This window comes from Ruditapes philippinarum, unplaced genomic scaffold (assembly GCF_026571515.1).
Source record: "Ruditapes philippinarum isolate M1 unplaced genomic scaffold, ASM2657151v2 ctg1287_1_1_1_1, whole genome shotgun sequence".
NCBI classification, from domain to species: Eukaryota; Metazoa; Mollusca; class Bivalvia; order Venerida; family Veneridae; genus Ruditapes; species Ruditapes philippinarum.
The window spans coordinates 107,854-130,681 of NW_026859481.1; the positions used below are offsets into that span (position 1 = coordinate 107,854).

General features: G+C 33.1%; 1 protein-coding gene across 1 annotated transcript; it reads right to left on the reverse strand.

Moving 5' to 3' along the window:
• Positions 1 to 900: 900 nt before the first annotated feature.
• LOC132756662 (negative elongation factor D-like) lies at positions 901 to 15,464 on the reverse strand. The gene is made up of 13 exons (XM_060747795.1): positions 15,328 to 15,464; positions 14,742 to 14,961; positions 14,288 to 14,395; positions 13,270 to 13,422; positions 12,881 to 13,011; positions 12,103 to 12,223; positions 10,276 to 10,348; positions 7,001 to 7,113; positions 5,803 to 5,939; positions 4,853 to 5,063; positions 4,135 to 4,275; positions 2,667 to 2,796; positions 901 to 2,097 (listed from the first exon to the last, which is right to left on the reverse strand). The coding sequence occupies exons 1-13, from the start codon at positions 15,417 to 15,419 to the stop codon at positions 2,066 to 2,068; spliced, it is 1,662 nt and encodes a 553-aa protein (XP_060603778.1). The 5' UTR covers positions 15,420 to 15,464; the 3' UTR covers positions 901 to 2,065.
• Positions 15,465 to 22,828: the final 7,364 nt, after the last annotated feature.

Here is a 22,828-nt window from a genome sequence, read left to right on the forward strand (position 1 = left end):
TGTGAACATGGGTCATCTTGGATGAAAAAGTAGGTCACCGGAGCTAAAAATAGAAAAACCTTGTTAACACTCTAGTGGTCACATTTTTGCATCAATCATCATCAAACTTGATCAAGATGCTTGTCTAGGTGATAGCTCGGATGAGTTCGAACATGGGTCATCTCGGATGAAAAAACTAGGTCACAGGAGCTAAAAATAGAAAAACCTTGTTAACACTCTAGTGGTCACAATTTTGACTCAATTGTCATCAAACTTGGTCAGGAAACTTGTCTAGGTCATTGCTGGGAAGAAATTGAACATGGGTCATCTCGGATGAAAAAGTAGGTCACCGGAGCTAAAAATAGAAAAATCTTGTTAACACTCTAGTGGCTACTGTTGTGATCCAAATATTCTGTTAATTGGTCTGAAAGTTTGTTTTGATGATTTCTAAGTCAAGTTCGAACATTGGTCATCTTGGATGAAAAAAACTAGGTCACACCGCCCAAATATGGAAAAACCTTGTTAACATTCTAGTGGTCACATTTTCGACTCAATTATCATCAAAACTTGGTCAGGATGCTTGTATAGGTAATTGCTTGGAGTTTGAAATCGCATGTGGAACTAGGTCACCGGAGCTAAAAATAGAAAAATCTTGTTAACACTCTAGTTGCTACTGTTTGATCCAAGTATCCTTGAAATTGGTCTAAAAGTTTGTTTTGATGATTTCTAGGTCAAGTTTGAATATGTGTCACCTGGGTAAAAACTAGGTCGCACTGCTCAAATATGGATAATCCTTGTTAACACTGTAGTGGTCACATTTTTGACTCACCTGTCATGAGACTTGGTCAGAATGCTTGTCTAGGTAATTGTTTGGATGAGTTTGATAAATCAGGTGAGCGATCTAGGGCCATCATGGCCCTCTTGTATTAATTTTAATTGCTATTTGAAATGTCTTATACATGTATTTTATTTGTTGAAAAAAAATAATTAAAAAATAAAATAAAACAAAGTTCTTTCATTCAGTATTCTGTTTTATTATTTAGTTCAACATTTACTTTATCATAGTACAAATGTAGAATCGAGCGTGTTGCAAAGTAAATATTTAAGAAAATATCTCCCATTTTTCCTGTTTCTGAAAAAGACAACACTTTTGTTCCAGATTGTTGTACATAAGTATAACAATATTAACTCTATACCACAGCCATTATCTTACTATAAAGCTGGTTCTATATTTCTGTTTGCATCAGGTGAGAACTAAGATTTAACTGTTTTATGAGTTGTTAAGTAACAGTCAATTAACCAAACATTGGTTCCCTATCTTCAGTGTTTCGTTCCACAATATAGAATTCCATAAAATCATGTTCTATGACAATGCATTAAAAATAAAATCTTTTTCAAATTTAACCACCTTTTTTGCTTTGAAAAGAAAAGAAAACACTGCTGGACTTAAAATAGTTTTCTGGCATAAGGGTAGGTCAGCAAATGCATGGTATATCATTAATCTATGCAATTGCAAGTTGCCGGACCATTCACCTCTTGTGTTCCTTTTCATGCAATTAAAGATCTAAATTATTAAAATATTAATAAATGTGAAACAGGAAGTGTAACAAAAGCTACTAGCTCAATTAATAAAGTGTACATCCTGAAACTGTTGAGAAAACATGATTGTGGCCCCTGATAGACTCAAAGTTGATGATTTGAGGCTGTGATACAGACCAATCAGTAATACTTATCTCTTGTAGCCTAATATATGTTAACACTCAGAGAGATCTGTATCTATAAACACAAAATAGTCTCTACTGTGTCCAGCACAATATGTAAACATCCATCAAAATAATGCCATGAAATCTCCATTATTTTTTTTTTGCTGTTCACTGATGTGCCAGTTGATGTTTCCTTGAAACAGTTTTTCTTTTGCTGTCCGCTGATGAAAAACTGTTGATATTTCCGTGTAACAGTTTTTTATACCATTAACACCATTATCATTTTCAACAGAATGTAAACATCACATTACAAGGTTACTGTTCTATTATATTTGAAGACTTCATTCTAGAGTTAGCCATTACTAGACAAGTTGGTGAACACTTCAGGTGGTACTGTAGTTAGCCTTACAATGACCTGGGGGAAAAAAAGTAACATCTGTTAAATATGGAAGAATTATAAATACACCACAAAATTTAAAATCATTGACAATGAAGTGGAAATTAACTTATTACCAAATCATACACTTTTACTAAAAAAAACCAATTTAAAGCGACAGTATTTTATTATTTATCTGTCCTAATAAAAATTTTAAATTCTGAAATTCAAATGAAAGAAGGGGTTGCCTTTAAGGGTTGAGGCATCAGAATTGCAGCTACCCATTATCCCTGTGTGATTGTTAGAGGGAACTAAATGGGTCTGAATTACTGGAGTTAATACATCTCTTGGCTTCAGCAGGTGAGGTGTTACTTGCAACACACAAGGTTAGCCAAAATCATCTTTTCTGTTTCCACGCCTTATGACCTGATTTGTGTTGGTGCGCCATAAAATCAAAGAAAACAAAGCTCTATCTCTGGTGATATCTGAACCTTCAGTTGGATTATTGATTTGGCAAGAAATCAATTTTTCTAATTCAATTTTCTTTCATTAATTTTTACTAAAATTAACTTAAGCCTTCAATTATAAGGAAGGTTACTAGCACTTACATATAAATTCGGAGACAGGATCATTACCATCCTCTGAGCGTAGGGTTCCTGTAATACCTTCATTCTCTATCAGTGGTAAAAATAGATTCACAAAATCTTGTGTATATGGTGGAGCTATCACATCTAATACCTGTAACATGTGCATATAGCACAATAGGATAGCATTTGATAATAGCATTTGATAAACATAAAAGAATTACAAATTTTATTCCTAAAGAATTAAATACATGCATGCATTTATTCTCAGATTAAGCAACTGTTGTCTATAGTATATTCTTCAAATAGTCAAGTTTATTAACACAACACATCTTTCTTAACTTGAAACTGAATAAAAAAATTCCAATCTTAACCAATTCCTTTTTTTTAATTATTTACAGCAATGTGTGAAGACAAGGCATTTACTCACAGCTGATGCTCAGTATAACTGAGGAAAAACTTTCTTCATCATTTTAAATGAGTAGCAGCATGACCAACTGATTAACACGTCTAGTAATCTAGACTAGCAATCTCAGAATCTCTAGCTTAGTAATCTAGACTAGCAATCTCGGAATCTCTAGCTTAGTAATCTAGACTAGCAATCTCGGAATCTCTAGCTTAGTAATCTAGACTAGCAATCATGGAATCTCTAGCTTAGTAATCTAGACTAGCAATCTCGGAATCTCTAGCTTAGTAATCTAGACTAGCAATCTCGGAATCTCTAGCTTAGTAATCTAGACTAGCAATCTCGGAATCTCTAGCTATGTGGGTTTAAACCATGTCAAGGGAAAGCAATTGTATCCTTAAGAAAGAAACTTTGCACTCATTGTTCAGCACTGGTTGGTTACAGGAACAAATTTGGGACTGTGTTTATAAGCATGTAGCTTCTTACTAAATCAAACTAAAATACCCTCTGTATAAACTAAACATCATTTTCTATTCACACAATATATAGGTCATATGGTACAATGTGCTCTTCCAGGGATGGAACTATTGACACTAAAGATATAAATAACTTTTGCAGTTGTTGTTGATCTTGGTACATAGCAGCTTACTTGATATTTCAACAATAACTAGGAATAACAAGATAGATGCCGATTTCCAAGCTAACAAAAATTCTATTTCTTTATGCCTTTAACAAAACTTCCTAGTCATAAAAGACGTGTTCCTTTCTAAAGCCATGTAATTTTGCCACTAGTACTAACTATAATTTTTAACATTTTTACTTTAACATATCACATATTATATAGATTTCCTGTATCCTGTTCTACATAAATGTAAAACAAATGTAGGACAAAACCTCAAATTGTATAGAGTGAACAAAACACCACAAATGAATTCTATAGAGTGGATAAAACCCCAAAACTTTACTTTTATAGAGTGGATCTGGGGTTTTATGCACTCTTTAAAATCTATGTGTGGACCTTTGAGGTGTGGGTTTTTTGTATGTGGGGGTTTTGTCTTCAATGTAAAACAGCATAATTATACAAACCTCAGAGACAAAATGTCTGATGAGAGATATGTCTGTGTCTTGTTTGTTATGACATCCTCTTATATAGTTAACTACTGGTATAACACAGCCATGACTAAATACATGCACCATACGATCCAATACTGTTTTCTTCAACTCAAGCTGATTAACAGAAACAATACAATATTAATGTTTGAATTACAGACTGGGACTTTCATTTTCATGAATTCATGATTTCCAAAACTAAAATGTAAGTCATATATCATCAAACTGAATTTTTAACAAGTACTAATGTATTAACAGTGCTTATTAATTAATCAATACCTGATGTCATTTTCTTCAACAAAATTACAAAACAATACAATAAACAATACAATAACCTTTTACTTGAAATGATTAACAAAAATATTTGATTGAAATTTTATTTGCTACACCACTATGTTCACACAGAACGTTCAAAATTAATCATTAGACACCCATGCTCTCCTGACAATATTCCAGGCAAAAGAAGGAACATAGAAAATAAAATCTACCAAATATAATTATATTCATTTTCTTAGAAGAATGTGCTCCCTATATTGTAAAAGAAACTAAACCATGACAAAGGGTTATGTAAGTCAGCTGTCTCAACTTACTTACTATGTGGGCATCTTATTTTAGACAAATTTTACACCCAATTGTTTACAGTACTTACTTGTACAAGTACAAATTTTACACCCAATTGTTATACAGTACTTACTTGTACAAGTACATCAAGCTCATCAAAGTTTGATTCAAACAATCTGATGAGAAGATCTAAAGCTTTTTGATGTAACAATATATGATTGGTGACGATTTCATCTACCAGCACAAGGTGTAGGGGGGTATGATCAGTATTTAGTTTGAAATAACTCTTGTCTGATAAAATCTCATCTACCCATGCTAACACTCCTATTGCAATCACTGGAAACCTGAACAAAAATAAACAGGTTAAGTTGAGGATCAATATATGAGCCGCGTCATGACAAAACCAACATAATGCATTTGCGACCAGCATGGATCCAGACCAGCCTGCGCATTCGCGCAGTCTGATCAGGATCCATGCTGTTCGCTTACCAACTCTATTACAAGTAGAGAAACTGATAGCGAACAGCATGGATCCTGATCAGACTGCGGGGATGCGCAGGCTGGTCTGGATCCATGCTGGTCGCAAACGCATTATGTTGGTTTTGTCGTGACGCGGCTCATATATATTTCTATATTTCTCAGTATGTTATACACAAAGATTTGATTTTTAGTGCTAGCAGGATTCTTGATAATGACTTTCAGTAAAATTATAGCAGTAATCATGTGCTTATAGAAGATTATCCAAATTTTTATCTTGTTCTTAAATATGATCCAGCCATTTTTGTAATCAGTTTTGTTGTTTGTAAATTATATATTTCATAGCATTTCACCAGTGGTTATGAGTCTGCATCAGTACAAAGTACCTATTTTTCTACACAAATTCCTAATGAATGTCAGTATTGAATCACCAATGGTTAAGGATAATTATAGAACCAAACTTAAATCTCCCTGAAAACAAGTGCCACTGTAAAATTTGAAATTTCCATTCAATAGCCAATTTTTTAAATTATTACAGGACATGCTTGTTTTTAAACCTGAAATTTTTTTCCCTGTACTCCCTTACTATATTTATTAGATACCTACTTTATACATTGGAAGAGAGTTGATACATCTACTAAAAGTTCTGAAGCATTTTTATTTAATGCACACAAAGCTTGTACTTTCTCTAATGCCTGTGTTGTAGGTTTCAACTCCTTCCTTTCAATATGCTTCCTCACACCCTATAAGTAATAGATGGTAAATACAATATTTAGATACCACAAATATTTTTATAAACAGACACAGAATATTAATAGACAAAATTAAGGAAGAATCTGTTTCAAAATTGTTCAGCATTTTGCATCAATTTTCAACACAATTCCACTATGAACCAGTAAGAAGTTTCCAGATTTTATTCCAGATTAATCTATGAATTATTAGTGACTGTAAAACTCTTAACATAAACATTTTGGTTCCTCAGTGATGAACCAACAAACAGGAAGCAAAATAAAGTAAATGCAGAAATTAAATATCTTCATAAATGGAAATAATCATAAGGATTTTTATACACATAAAGCATATCTCATAAATGATAAAGAATGAAAATCTACATAAACTTCGATGTTGAGGACAGGCTTCATAACAGTTTCATGTTTAGAGGGTATTTATAAATTTCAATGCTGAGAGATTTTTATTACCTTCAAATGTTGAGAAGACAGAAGTTCGACTGCAAGGAGAAAACTTCCTTTTTTATAAAAAAAAAATAAAGTTGGGCATTATGATAATACATACAGAATATTATGTTGTAGTAGCTTTCTGAGACTTTGTATTTTGCTACGAGCAGTGGTAGAAAATTGATATCTCGCGAGACCAAAGGTCTCGCGAGATATAAATTCTCCAATGTTGCGAGTAGAAAAATACATAGCCTCAGAATGCTACTATAATATATTTTTCCTTTTATTATATACCTTTTCGTTTTATTCAGAAAATGAAATGTAGTTGTCAAGAAATAAATTCATGACTGACAGATGAATACGTAATTCTTGCAAAACCTTTAATAATTTTGGTTCCCATTTCCAAATGGAATGTTATACAAAGCTAAGATTGGAACCAACTTCAAAAATAGTCTGACACTATTATATATGGTACCGTGTTTGTCACTAACATAATACGGAAATTTCTCTCCGTATTTGCACTTAAGATTTGCGTGTATTTTAGGAAGAAAATTTATAGGTATATAATAAATGAAAATAATAAGCATGGAAAATTTCATCACTGTGAATGTAAAGATGGGTTATATTACCTTTTTATAAGCTTCTGTAACACTAGCAGCATAGGACAGTAAGTATATATACTTGTTCTTATGTTCCTGATTCAATCTTTGATTCATCTTGAACAGAGATTCTATCAACAGATCTGACAAACAGAAAACCACATCAAAACACTCTTTAAAACCAATCTCTAATGAATGAAGTTGAACAAGATTATTAGAATTGTTGATTAATAGTATAGTTTTAATAACAATGGTTTACAGAACATTAAAACATAATATCAAAGTCTTATAGCTTTACAGAAGTTACCTATACATCAAATTATTACAAAGAACACTAAAATGTCATATATATAAATTTAAAGAGCATAAGATTTATGAATATACCTAGAAAAGCTTCAACTTGGATAAGATACATTATAATAGAACATTGAGAATATACCTAGAAAAGCTGGGACTTGGATAAGATACATTATAATAGAACATTGAGAATATACCTAGAAAAGCTGGGACTTGGATAAGATACATTATAATAGAACATTGAGAATATACCTAGAAAAGCTGGGACTTGGATAAGATACATTATAATAGAACATTGAGAATATACCTAGAAAAGCTGGGACTTGGATAAGATACATTATAATAGAACATTGAGAATATACCTAGAAAAGCTGGGACTTGGATAAGATACATTATAATAGAACATTGAGAATATACCTAGAAAAGCTGGGACTTGGATAAGATACATTATAATAGAACATTGAGAATATACCTAGAAAAGCTTCAACTTGGATAAGATACATTACAAGAAACATGGCAATGCCATGAAACCAGGTTTTCAATTATCACCATTGTAGATAAATATGTTGTATTTGAAATACAAATACAAGCAACAAACAATGTAACTATGTGCAATGTAAAACATGAATAATGTAGGAGGAATTGCCACTGAAGAAGTGTTCACTATAATATTATGTATAAGGAAAAAACAAAGGGCCATAATTAGGTAAAAAAACTATCCAATCACAAAACCCCCGACAATATGTGCCAGGGTGCTTGATGACAAAGCTTCTGTGAAAGTTTGAACAAAATCCGTTGAGAAATGTAGGACGAGTTCAGCACAGAAGAATTTTGTTCACTATAATTATATTGATAATTCTGTATAATGAAAAACAAGTTACAAAGTAGACATGAAATAATATATCATATCTTTTTTAAATTACCTCCAAAGATGATATGACCTTTGACTGCCAATCAATTTAAAATCATGTAAACAGGATTTTCAATGTTAATGTCACTGTGACCTTGACCTTGGAGCCAGCCATGCGGAACATGCGTTCTGCACGTCATCTTGATGTGGTAAACATTTGTCTGAAGTTTCATCAAAATTCTTCAAAGGGTTGAAGAGTTACAGAGCGGACAGGATTTTCAATGTTAATGTCACTGTGACCTTGACCTTGGAGCCAGCCATGCGGAACATGCGTTCTGCACGTCATCTTGATGTGGTAAACATTTGTCTGAAGTTTCATCAAAATTCTTCAAAGGTTTTGAAGAGTTACAGAGCGGACAGGATTTTTCAATGTTAATGTCACTGTGACCTTGACCTTGGAGCCAGCCATGCGGAACATGCGTTCTGCACGTCATCTTGATGTGGTAAACATTTGTCTGAAGTTTCATCAAAATTCTTCAAAGGGTTGAAGAGTTACAGAGCGGACAGGATTTTCCCAATTGTTAATGTCACTGTGACCTTGACCTTGGAAGCCAGCCATGCGGAACATGCGTTCTGCACGTCATCTTGATGTGGTAAACATTTGTCTGAAGTTTCATCGAAATTCTTCAAGGGTTGAAGAGTTACAGAGCGGACAGGATTTTCAATGTTAATGTCACTGTGACCTTGACCTTGGAGCCAGCCATGCGGAACATGCGTTCTGCACGTCATCTTGATGTGGTAAACATTTGTCTGAAGTTTCATCAAAATTCTTCAAAGGGTTGAAGAGTTACAGAGCGGACAGATTTTCAATGTTAATGTCACTGTGACCTTGACCTGGAGCCAGCCATGCGGAACATGCGTTCTGCACGTCATCTTGATGTGGTAAACATTTGTCTGAAGTTTCATCAAAATTCTTCAAAGGGTTGAAGAGTTACAGAGCGGACAGGATTTTCAATGTTAATGTCACTGTGACCTTGACCTTGGAGCCAGCCATGCGGAACATGCGTTCTGCACGTCATCTTGATGTGGTAAACATTTGTCTGAAGTTTCATCAAAATTCTTCAAAGGGTTGAAGAGTTACAGAGCGGACACAATTTCGTTTGACGCCCGCCCATCCGCCCAGCCGCCCATCCGCCCGCCATACCCCAATCTAATAACCAGGATTTTCAAAATTGAAAACCTGGTTAATAATAGAACATTGAGAATATACCTAGAAAAGCTGGGACTTGGATAAGATACATTATAATAGAACATTGAGAATATACCTAGAAAAGCTGGGACTTGGATAAGATACATTATAATAGAACATTGAGAATATACCTAGAAAAGCTGGGACTTGGATAAGATACATTATAATAGAACATTGAGAATATACCTAGAAAAGCTGGGACTTGGATAAGATACATTATAATAGAGAACCATTGAGAATATACCTTACTAGAAAAGCTGGGACTTGGATAAGATACATTATAATAGAACATTGAGAATATACCTAGAAAAAGCTGGACTTGGATAAGATACATTATAATTAGAACATTGAGAATATACCTAGAAAAGCTTCAACTTGGATAAGATACATTATAATAGAAACATTGAGAATATACCTAGAAAAGCTGGGACTTGGATAAGATACATTATAATAGAACATTGAGAATATACCTAGAAAAGCTGGGACTTGGATAAGATACATGATAATAGAACATTGAGAATATACCTAGAAAAGCTGGGACTTGGATAAATACATTATAATAGAACATTGAGAATATACCTAGAAAAAGCTGGACTTGGATAAGATACATTAAAATAGAACATTGAGAATATACCTAGAAAAGCTGGGACTTGGATAAGATACATTATAATAGAACATTGAGAATATACCTAGAAAAGCTGGGACTTGGATAAGATACATTATAATAGAACATTGAGAATATACCTAGAAAAGCTGGGACTTGGATAAGATACATTATAATAGAACATTGAGAATATACCTAGAAAAGCTGGGACTTGGATAAGATACATTATAATAGAACATTGAGAATATACCTAGAAAAGCTGGGACTTGGATAAGATACATTATAATAGAACATTGAGAATATACCTAGAAAAGCTGGGACTCGGATAAGATCAACTGGAGGTGGAGGATACTGGTTGTCAGAGTACATCTTATATAACTGAAATAAACATGTTTATCACATAAACTGCGGCACAGGAAGGTAATAAAGCCATTTAATAACATGAACTGTCGGAGGACAGTAACGCTCGACTATTCGAAAATTTGTCACAAGGGTGTTTCATTGAGTATAATAATGCTTACCTATATGAATACATAAAATTGTCCGAAGGGTACAATCCCTTCAAGTTTCAATACATTCCCTTCAGTAGTTATGGAGATACAAGCTTACACACAAAAACTTAACCAAGAATTTATAAATCGAAAAAGGGGCATAATTATGCGAAAAAGTAAATCAGAGTTATGGGACTTGTGCCAATCATCTTAAATAATCACAGACAACAAGAGTGTGAAGTTTCAATCCATTCCCTTCAGTGGTAATGGAGATACCAGCTTACACGCAAAAACTTAACCAAGAATTTCTAAGTCGAAAAAGGGGCATAATTATGTAAAAAAACAAATCAGAGTTATGGGACTTGTGCCAATCATCTGAGATAATCACAGAGAACAAGTGTGTGAAGTTTCAATCCATTCCCTTCAGTAGTTATGGAGATACCAGCTTACATACAAAAACTTAACCAAGAATTTCTAAGTCGAAAAAGGGGCATAATTATGTAAAAAAACAAATCAGAGTTATGGGACTTGTGCCAATCATCTTAGATAATCACAGAGAACAAGTGTGTGAAGTTTCAATCCATTCCCTTCAGTAGTTATGTAGATACCAGCTTACATACAAAAACTTAACCAAGAATTTCTAAGTCAAAAAAGGGGCATAATTATGTAAAAAAGCAAATCAGAGTTATGGGACTTGTGCCAATCATCTTAGATAATCACAGAGAACAAGTGTGTGAAGTTTCAATCCATTCCCTTCAGTAGTTATGGAGATACCAGCTTACATACAAAAACTTAACCACAGGGACGCCAACGCCGACAAATGGGTGACTGCATTAGCTCGATTATTCTGCGAATAGTCGAGCTAAAAACAATATTACACTAGACAATATTACACTAGTGTAATAACACTTTGACGTCACGTCATTTGCGCTATAAACATAGCGTTAAAGCGCGCCAATGTTAGCGTTACACTATAGGCGCGTCAAAGAAAAATGACTCTTTTTAACAATTTACCGTTCTTATTTTATATATGTGATAAATAGAATATTATATTCGTGTAGGTTCGCCAGAGGCTCGCATAATATGATTTTATTCAACTCGTTCAATAAATTAAGTATTAAACCTACACTCATTCAATATCCTCTATATTCTTATATATATGCTTTTTTTTATTTGTTTACATCACATCATACAGTTATTGCTATCATGCAACTTTGATAATGTAGAAACACTATGTTATGGGTATCCTTGAGTAGAATAATTTACTCCCATAAATTTATTGAAATCTATGAAATTCTTACTGATATATGTAACAAGGCATTGATTATCATAATTGCTATGATAACACAGACTTATTATGCTTAACAGCTTTGCCACATAACTCTAAAATCCCTTAATGCATGACAGAGTTGTGGATCAGACAAGATTTTCTGACTGCTGACTTTTGACCTGTAAATGTGACATTGACTTTGAACACAAAGTCTCATCATGCTACACATTTGCACCAAGTAATTTCAGAAATAAAGCTAAAAGTGCATTACAACATATAGGGTGACATTCAAATCATTATGGTAAACTAACATTCCCTGCATCACAAGAAACTATAAATCAACTTGCAGATTTTTTAATCTACAAACTTACTATAGTTATATCTGCAGGATTCAGGGCCTTCTTTGACAACATTGAGGAAAGTGCCTGACATGCTCTGGGGTATGCTGCTGCGCCACTCAATGCAAGTGTGATAGGTGTCACATCCAATCCTCTAATATCAGAAAATATATATATAAGACGAGAGCAAATACAATAAGTTCAATATCACCAAATAACAAGTATTTTTTTCTTTATTTTTATCAAGAAAATTAAAAGTGATTCCAAGTTAAAACATTGGATCAATATATTTCTCTATTTTGTATCAGTTTAGCTGCACTCACTACTTTACTGGTCTGGCAGATCTGAAGAAAATACAAAACTCTCTTCCTTCAGTGGTGCAAGAAGATTTAGGAACCAAAAGCTGTCACATGGACAGTTGGCTTAGATATATACAATGTACTATACTACATGTATATACAATGTTTGGCAGTAAAACAAGCTATACAGAAATTTGCCTTATTTACAAAGTGGAATACTTCAGTAAAAATCTATACAAGAGTTTGGGTCTTGGTCAGTGACCTACATTAATGGGGTTGAAGATATGTAAAAAAATTCACCAGTCGCAGTGTTTGATAGTTTAACAAGCCATGCAAGTGCATTTCAGTAAAATTCTATTCCCAAGATTGGGTCCTAGTCCATTTCTTAAAAGTTGTCAGACTTGTCTATTTTGTTTGTAATCTATCTATATTCATCAAGAAACATTCAATAAAATTTATTACATGTATATATATATATATATATCTAGATATTCAGAATAACCATAATCTACCTATTATTGGCACATTTCTGTAGCTCCTGACAAATCCTCCTGATATTTGATCCTCCCTTTTGTTCCTGTGCTAATATTGTCATCATCACCTGACTATATAGGTATGTATGTTCACCGTGACATACCATTTTCTGTAACATAAACTCTATATATTACAACTATATTTCATGATTCTAAACAGGAGTGGCAATTTGTCACAAAAATACATCCATCATAATTGCTTACTCTCACAATAGAGCACATCAATATTAAAATACCACAATCTTAATATACATTTTTAGTTTCTTGGACAATTAACACATTATATATTATATTGTAAAGCAATTTCGGGTATCTACACATAAATATAACACATTAAAGAAAATAAGAACTTTATTCAGAATACTTACAGTAAATTCAGGTAAATTTTTCTCCATTATTTCGACACCACCTTCTAGGAAAGAAGATATTGAGGTACGAAGAACTCTTGAGAAGACCTCAATCTGGTGGCAGGCTGTGGAAACTGATGTTATCTCTCCCTGGAACCCAGCATCTGATATAAGCTGTAAATATACATGTATACTGAAAAACACTAGGAAAGTAAGTTAAGTAAGTGATAAACATTGGTTGATGCATTTTTATATGAACTTATACTTAAGCCAAATAAACTGAAATAATATGCCCTTATAAAAGATATGGGTTTACAGACTATCAGGCAACCATTTTGATATACTTTTAGCAAATGACAGAGCATACCTTTAATGAGAAAACAAAAGTAAATTATAGGAACACATATTAACTACTTGATGATCACATGCTTTGAATGATGATAGCCAATTCAGCACATGTATTGAGGGGTGATTGGAATTTTATTCCCTATATGGCACAACTATTTTGTAGCATGTTGTATCTGTGGCAGGAGACATAAAAGTAACTAATAGGCCAAAACACCTTTATTTTCAATGACCATGACTAGACAAAAATCATTTAGTAGGAAAACATGAAAACTGTAGCAGACAGCACAATAATATGAAGCATCATGATCATTATTATATCAAAATTATTGTATGATTGCATTGTTCAAGCATTGTTCAAAAATATCATTGAACCACTATAAACATGTTATATAATATACTAGCATCGTGTGAAACATGACAAAAAAAAACAAAAAACATTGATCATCGTCATGACATGGAATAATAAACATGATACCATTGCCAACAATATCTTTTCAGAAAAGCATGTACAGCACAATCAAGTTGAATTTGCAATTTTAAGGTATATGGAATCAATCAGAAAAGCTATAGAAGCAGAGCACTTTCTTGTCACGTACATCTCATAACATATGACCTTAGTTTATGATAATATTTCTTTTATATTGGACAGCAGCCATTTTTTATAAATGAGGTAAAAACAGGTAAAAGGTACCTTAATGGTAAAGTTTAACATAAGGCAGTCTGGATACTCCTCGGCTAACCTGTAGAACAACTGTCGCCATGTAGGAAACTCTATCATCTCTGCTAACCAACTTGGAGTCTATAACAAAATCACATGTATATAGATTGGCCTAATCTTATATCGGTATGAAATATCAAAGCAACATTAACCAAGAATGAAAACAGTAGATGAACAGAAATCAAAGTCTTGGATTTCTCAAAACTAAAAACATACAAAAAAATGCTTTTTAACTCCTTTTTGTAGAATATACTATACAGAATGAAATGTAAAGATTAAATTCAGAGACTGGTTGTAATATTTCGAACAAGAAAAAACATAACAGATTATGTTCAAATGAAGAAAATAACTTGATGAATGTTTTTAAAATAAATCGATAGAATCAATAGAATATCTTCCTATATTGCTGAACTTATATCATAATTACCTCTCCCTCATCAGAGAAAATAGAATCTGCTTTCTTAGGATCAAACGTCCGCACAATAACTTCTTTAAGATGACTTTCTACCATCTCCTGTACCTCATTTATGTCCACACCAACCTGTATCATCCATTCAGCTAATAAATTAACCGTCTGTGCTACACCATGATAATTGTCTGACAGCAACTCTACAACACGCTCAGGTGATCCACCTGCTTGTAGAAACCTAGAAATTATCATCAGATTATCATCAGAATATCATTTATATTTACATAATGTACTAGTCAGCCAAAATAATGATAATAAATCTAAATGAATACATAGCAATTGTAACATTGCCTCAATATACAAGTATATCATAAAATTAATAAAAATTAATACAGAAAGACAGCAATTTCAATGAACTGGATGAAAAATCATATTATGTATAATGTAAAAGAATAGATGAAGAATATCTATGTATTGTCTTTCTTACAGTAAATACTCATGAATGAATGAAGAGCAAATCATTAATAAAGTGTTTCAAATATAAACATTTGAAAAAAATTTCTATCCAATTTTTTTTATTCCTTTGATTTGGTAAGTTACTTACTGTTTGAGCATTGAAAACACACCAGGTTCCATTATAAAATCTTTTGTAGCAAATGTTTCCAGACATTCCATCTGTACAGCATCATCTCCCATCTCTTCATCATCATGCTCTGGACTCTACAAGTTATTCATCAAAGTTATTTCAAGACAAAATGTTAAAACATAGTTTTACTGGAAGTTTTTTGTTAACTGAGCTTCACATCTCCATACAAGAATGACAAATAAAAGGATGCCAATTAACATTAAAACATCTGTTATAGGATTGATATTGTGATGGTATAAAGTATCTAGTAAAAACTACAAAGATATAAACTCCAGACCTTTTTTCCTTCTAGTAGGGGCTGTGTAAGAGCTGCTTCCATTCAGGAAGAATCTTTTAAAAATTATGCAATTACCCCCTAAAATTCAATTCACATTTAGTCTTTCCTTTCTATTTTGCAAAAATACCGTGTTTTTCCCCCCTAAAATTTATAAGAAGGACCCCTTCCATTAACTGCGACAAAATAGTTTGAAACTCCCACACACAAGAGGAAATACAGCAAACACTCCATAATCCAACACTCCATAATCCAGAATCCTTTCCAAACTAAATATTTTTTTAAGTCCCCAATAGTCTGTTTTTTATGTTATATAATAATTAACTCTCTAATCCAGAACAGTGTGCTCTGATTACATGTAATTTAATGTGGCTCTGACTGCTGTGATCCGGAGATTTAACTACAAAACTATACAACTGTGTACAACACTACCAGCTATAATACTGTGAACAACACTACCAGCTTAAATACTGTGTACAACACTACCAGCTTTAATACTGTGTACAACACTGCCAGCTATAATACTGTGAACAACACTACCAGCTGTAATACTGTGTACAACACTACCAGCTATAATACTGTGAACAACACTACCAGCTACAATACTGTGTACAACACTACCAGCTACAATACTGTGTACAACACTACCAGCTATAATACTGTGTACAATACTACCAGCTACAATACTGTGTACAACACTACCAGCTACAATACTGTGTACAACACTACCAGCTATAATACTGTGTACAACACTACCAGCTGTAATACTGTGTACAACACTACCAGCTATAATACTGTGAACAACACTACCAGCTACAATACTGTGTACAATACTACCAGCTATAATACTGTGTACAACACTACCAGCTACAATACTGTGTACAACACTACCAGCTACAATACTGTGTACAACACTACCAGCTACAATACTGTGTACAACACTACCAGCTATAATACTGTGTACAACACTACCAGCTACAATACTGTGTACAACACTACCAGCTACAATACTGTGTACAATACTACCAGCTATAATACTGTGTACAATACTACCAGCTATAATACTGTGTACAACACCACCAGCTATAATACTGTGTACAAACACTACCAGCTATAATACTGTGTACAACACTACCAGCTATAATACTGTGTACAACACTACCAGTCATAATACTGTGTACAACACTACCAGCTACAATACTGTGTACAACACTACCAGCTACAATACTGTGTACAACACTACCAGCTATAATACTGTGTACAACACTACCAGCTTAATACTGTGTACAACACTACCAGCTACAATACTGTGTACAACACTACCAGCTACAATACTGTGTACAACACTACCAGCTATAATACTGTGTACAACACTACCAGCTATAATACTGTGTACAACACTACCAGCTACAATACTGTGTACAATACTACCAGCTATAATACTGTGTACAATACTACCAGCTATAATACTGTGTACAACACCACCAGCTATAATACTGTGTACAACACTACCAGCTATAATACTGTGTACAACACTACCAGCTATAATACTGTGTACAACACTACCAGTCATAATACTGTAGGGGTGTCATCGATTCAATCGATATCGGTGTATCAACGATCTTTGTTATCCGATTCGATATCGATTCCATTTTTTAAATATCGGATATCGAATGCACATATATTTTTAGCTAAAGAGACTTCAGCGAACAGGTTTTATAGAACTGACAGACCTGTTTACTGTCGCAAAACGTCAAAATAAAAGCGACATGTAAAGTTATGGATGCCAGAAACATTTTTTTTTTAAATGAAAACGGAAATCAATGCCAAAGTTACCTCCCAGTGTTTTTAACGAATGCTGCCTAATTTCGTTGTAATCTTGCACGTCTGCTTAGTGGATGTCAAGACCCCTCAATTCAGATTTTAAAAAGGGAAAATGCCAAGAAAAAATAGTCAGTCAGAGTGTTTCTTTGTAAAAATTATGATTACAAATGTTAAAATTTAATAATTATTCAGGTTCTAAACACTACAATTTGCCAATTAAACCCGGCTTTATTAGAGCGGCAAGGATGGGATTTAGCATGATCAATAACTACGTAATAGCAACAACAACAACAAAAGTAAAATGGAAAAGGCTTTAATCTTTATAGTTACTAGTCATTAGTTTTCATTTTTAGCTGTATAAAAAAGAAACAAATTGTTCAGTTTTCATAGTTTATCTTTTTTGCATTTATCTATATATAACTGCTTTGTCAGTGTCCTTAGGAAACATTTAAAAAGACTTGAAAGCTAAAATTTAGCCTGGCAATCGATATATCGCTGTATCGCCGATAATTCATTACCGATATATCGATACAAAAATCCTTATCGATGACACCTCTATAATACTGTGTACAACACTACCAGCTACAATACTGTGTACAACACTACCAGCTACAATACTGTGTACAATACTACCAGCTATAATACTGTGTACAATACTACCAGCTATAATACTGTGTACAACACCACCAGCTATAATACTGTGTACAACACTACCAGCTATAATACTGTGTACAACACTACCAGCTATAATACTGTGTACAACACTACCAGTCATAATACTGTGTACAACACTACAGCTACAATACTGTGTACAACACTACCAGCTACAATACTGTGTACAATACTACCAGTCATAATACTGTGTACAACACTACCAGCTATAATACTGTGTACAACACTACCAGCTATAATACTGTGTACAACACTACCAGCTACAATACTGTGTACAACACTACCAGCTATAATACTGTGTACAACACCACCAGCTGTAATACTGTGTACAACACTGACAGCTATAATACTGTGTACAACACTACCAGCTATAATACTGTGTACAACACTACCTGCTATAATACTGTGTACAACACCACCAGCTATAATACTGTGACAGTGTACAACACCACTAGCTATAATACTGTGACGGTGTACAACACCACCAGCTATAATACTGTGTCCTGCCAAAAGTGTGCAGCTTTATGTCAATTTATGTGAAACAGAAGCCGGAGAATACTTCCAGTATTAATCACCTTCTAAAAACTTATCTACATGTAGAATTTTTCTTAGTTTCTTAGAATACAGGCACATAAGTTCGACTCGTGGAGCATAAAACTATTAAAATGTATGTAAAATCCAGTTGTTTGCATGTGTGTTCAACCCGTTTGATCTCTTTGTTGATGTATTTCAAGCGTAAATACCAGGCTACAATGTACATGTCATGACGGTGCCATCTTTCGGACCTGGGTGATTTCTGATTTTCGAGCTTTACTGTGGTAATTTACGTGTAAATAAGGATCTGTTCATAGTCAGTTTTGATAGAAAAATATATATTGCATTGATTCCATGCGAAATTTCCACGATATTGTCACCCGGTGAAAAATTTTGACACAGAACGAACATACCCATAATTTTTCGTACTCCAGAGCTCCAGATAATTTTTTTGGCCAAGGGGTTTTTACCCCTCAAAATTTAGAGTGAGGGGTAAAATGCAAATTCTGAAAAACTTAAGGGGTAAAATCTGTCAAAAAAGCATTTTGCATTTTTTATAAACAAATTAAACTTATTGTTGTGTTTGTTTGTTTGTTTATTTTCTTTTTTTAGAAAAACCTTTACAAATTAAATACTGCTTTAATGTGAAACAATACAAAACATGACATGTAAAGTTAGACTTCCAGAGTATACTGGAACTCAAGTTTAGGATACACAGCAATTTAAAATTATCAGGGCTTCCATTTTCAAAATTTGGAAGTCAAAGACTTCAAAATCTCTGATATTGGAAGTCACATTATATAGGTAAAGATGGAAAGTATTGATTTTCGGAAGTCACAGGCCAAATGAAGGAGTAAATGACTCCCAAACTTCCACTAGTGGAAGCCCTCAAGTTATTTTATTTTCTAGGAGTCAATATTTTTCTTTCTTTATTTTTGTTGGCATGTACCTTATCATGTACTCCAGTTTGAACAATTATAGTTGAAACTAGAATTAAAGAAACATAATCAAGATTTTTTTTTATCTTTTCTTAAAAAAAGTATTGGTCTGAGAGAAAATTGTCCGTAACTGTAGACTGGGTACGAAAATATTGAGTACAAAACTGCAGGTGAAAAACATGTTATTTTGTCCCAACAACAAAAGTTAAAGAAATTAAAATATATTTTTGTTTATATTGAGGCATAAGTTTGTCAATAGATGCCTAAACAAACTTAATACTGTGTTAACTCCTACGATGATTATCTGGCACAAATTTCATCAATAATTTCTCTACGGGAGTTACCTCCCTTCTGTATTTCCTGCTACTTTCGTTTTTAATATGCGTTGTTGACAACAGAATTTTTAGTTTTCAATCATGCAAAAATGGAAATATATTGTATTTTTATGCTCAAAACATTTTCTTTCTACATATCAAATGTTTACACAGCACTTCTATTCTTTTACGCATAAATTTTGACATACGAGCGTATTTTCATTTTGTTGTGCGTAACTGTGACGCACGAATTTTGAAAGTGATGCGTATTTTAGATTTTCTATGCGTATTTTACGCTTATACGCACGCTATCTGGAGCTCTGGTACTCGGATGTTACATAGCCCGGGTCTCCACGATACCGGTGTACATATTTTTTATACAAGGTGTTTTTCATATAAAAATTTACTGACTTGAAAAAAAAGAAGGAATAAACAACTTCATTAACATTTAATCCTCTTAAAATTACATTACAGAGTTCTGTTACTCTGAAATTCTAGCTCATTGCGAATGTAAACAATGGTCGACCATTTTGTATGACGTAGTTAAACAGACTTCATGCTACCGGTGCACTGGTAAAAATGTTATTTATATGGAAAGCCATTGCAGTTTTAATAGCAAATATATCATTTTAGCATTCTTGTATTCATATCTGAAAATAAAACGCTTAAAAACAACATAAAAACGTGTGTTTCAATAATTTATTGTTCATCTTTTATGACTCCCAAGGGGTCTCTGTTTTAGAACCTTTTCCTCCCAATTACAGGTGTATATTATAGCATGTGGCTGGATTCAAAAATTCCCCTTCACTTAATTTTAGTGTTGTTGTGATTGTCTGGTCCTTTTGTATCATTGAATCAATTTTATTTCTATATGATGAAGATAAAATATCGATATGGCACTTTACACAGGCTCCCTTAAAAGACTGAATGAAACTGACTTTTTAATTTTCATAAACTATTTTATATGCACTAATGGCTTTCCATAGATTAATTTTTTCCCGCCAAAAATGATGTCAAAAGGTCAAGTGACATGTAATGGAGGTTGAATGACGTCAGCACCTGTCATTTTTTATTTTCTTGGAAAAAAATGTGTTTTGTAGAGAGACTAATTTATGCAATGGAAAAATAGGATAGTAAAATAAAAATAAGGTAGGATATGTGAAATATTTCCTTCAGAAACTCTTGAAAATGTTTAAAAACTTTGAAATAGCCAATATTACTGGGAACATGTCAATATAAACACTCGGTAGGTGGTGTTGACAAAAATATCGCGAGATTTGTGAATATACCGGTACCGTGGAGTCACCGGTATCATGGGGTTCGAGTATCCTAGAGTCATTAGTTTTGACGCCCTTAAGCTGTTTAACTAATGCATTTTTTTATATTGAACTTGATCATTAAATAATATACAATATAAAGTTACTATGGCATGTTGTTTATCACTGCAAACCATTTTTATGTTTGTTAAAAATCCAAAATCAGTTAAGTTTTTGTACTTAAGTAAACAGACCGTGGCGGCATCCATTGTGTTACAGTCATATGAAATGAACCGCCTTTTCATTGGGAGGTTATTTTAAAAGGATATTTCACTATAATGTTATATGAAAAGCAAAAAGAAGGTTTTAAAATGAGCAAACCTGCAATGTAACAACATAGTGAAAACTTAAATTATAATTTATTTCATATAAAAACTATCCATAAATTAGGAATGCCACACACTCTGGCAGTGGTCTTATTAGGTTGCACCTGTTTCTTTAACCTTTAATGTATTTTACCATTAATCTTGATTGAATAGCATCTGTATTTGGCTTAAAGGACGAAAAATATATCTAAAAATGAATGGTGTTGTAAAGATGTGTATATGTTGATTTGAAAAATGATTTTTTGATTTCTTTTTTTAAACTTTATATACAATTATTAACTCATTTATGAATTTTACTCGGTATCAATTAAAAAAACCAATTAACGGTTTTTCAAACAATATAAGCCGTACACCTTATGCTACAGTGAATATTAAGGACACTTTGCAAAATTTTGGTCACATGACACTCATTAGACATTTTAAAATGGAGGATAGAAACAGAAAAGTGCAGGTCAAGATTTTTCAAAGGCTATATTTGCAAAATTATGGCTTGCATAAACATCGATTGAATTTGCATCAGTAAAAAGATGAAAAACTACAGTACATATGATAAAGGTGTAGTCTTTTCAGTGAAATATCTCTATCTTTTAACATGTTTAGTTATACGTTGTAAATACATGCTTGCAGTGCAGTCAGCAAATTATGACGTCATACGAGGTCGTTTTTTCGTCAATTTGTAGGTCAAAAAAAAAAAATGGCGTCAAAATAGATGAGCGTCAAAACACATGACCCGACGATATACCTTGTCTATAATAACAGTGAATTTTTTTATTTTTTTTAGTAGATATTTTATTGCATAAATAACAAGGTTAAACACATTTTAGGTCAAATCAATGCCACTAGCACCTTTGATCACAATGATATATAACTTCTAGCATATCTTAACAAAGATAGCATAGTCTCCCTTGGACTTGCAGAGCCAGAGGGAACCCCTGTTTTTGTCAATAATTAACAAACTTTACATTGAAGAGAATAATTTACCCCCCTTCTGCAATTCCATCGTCACCAGGTAGCATTCCACATGTTATCATCATCATCATCATAATCTGCCATTTTTAAACAAATAAAAGAAATCGACTTTTTTTTTAAAAAATTTGATGTTGTTGTTGTTGTTGTTGTAGTTTCGCCGTTAATATTTTGTGTTGTGAGATTCACTCATAATGAGGACATATGAACAACTATAATAAAATACTTCGGACCACATACACTTCGGCTCAGATTTTGGGGGTATTACTGAATACCTGTACTGTATCGTGAAATA

What these genes read in the sequence shown, in the direction of transcription:
- LOC132756662 (XM_060747795.1), bottom strand. Translation starts at nt 15,419, where the DNA reads ATGGGAGATGATGCTGTACAGATGGAATGTCTGGAAACATTTGCTACA. An exon ending in TTTTCTCTGATGAGGGAGAG is followed by an intron (nt 14,396 to 14,741) that starts GTAATTATGATA and finishes ATTTTGTTATAG; the next exon opens with ACTCCAAGTTGGTTAGCAGA. An exon ending in CCGAGTCCCAGCTTTTCTAG is followed by an intron (nt 7,114 to 10,275) that starts GTATATTCTCAA and finishes TCTGTTTGTCAG; the next exon opens with ATCTGTTGATAGAATCTCTG.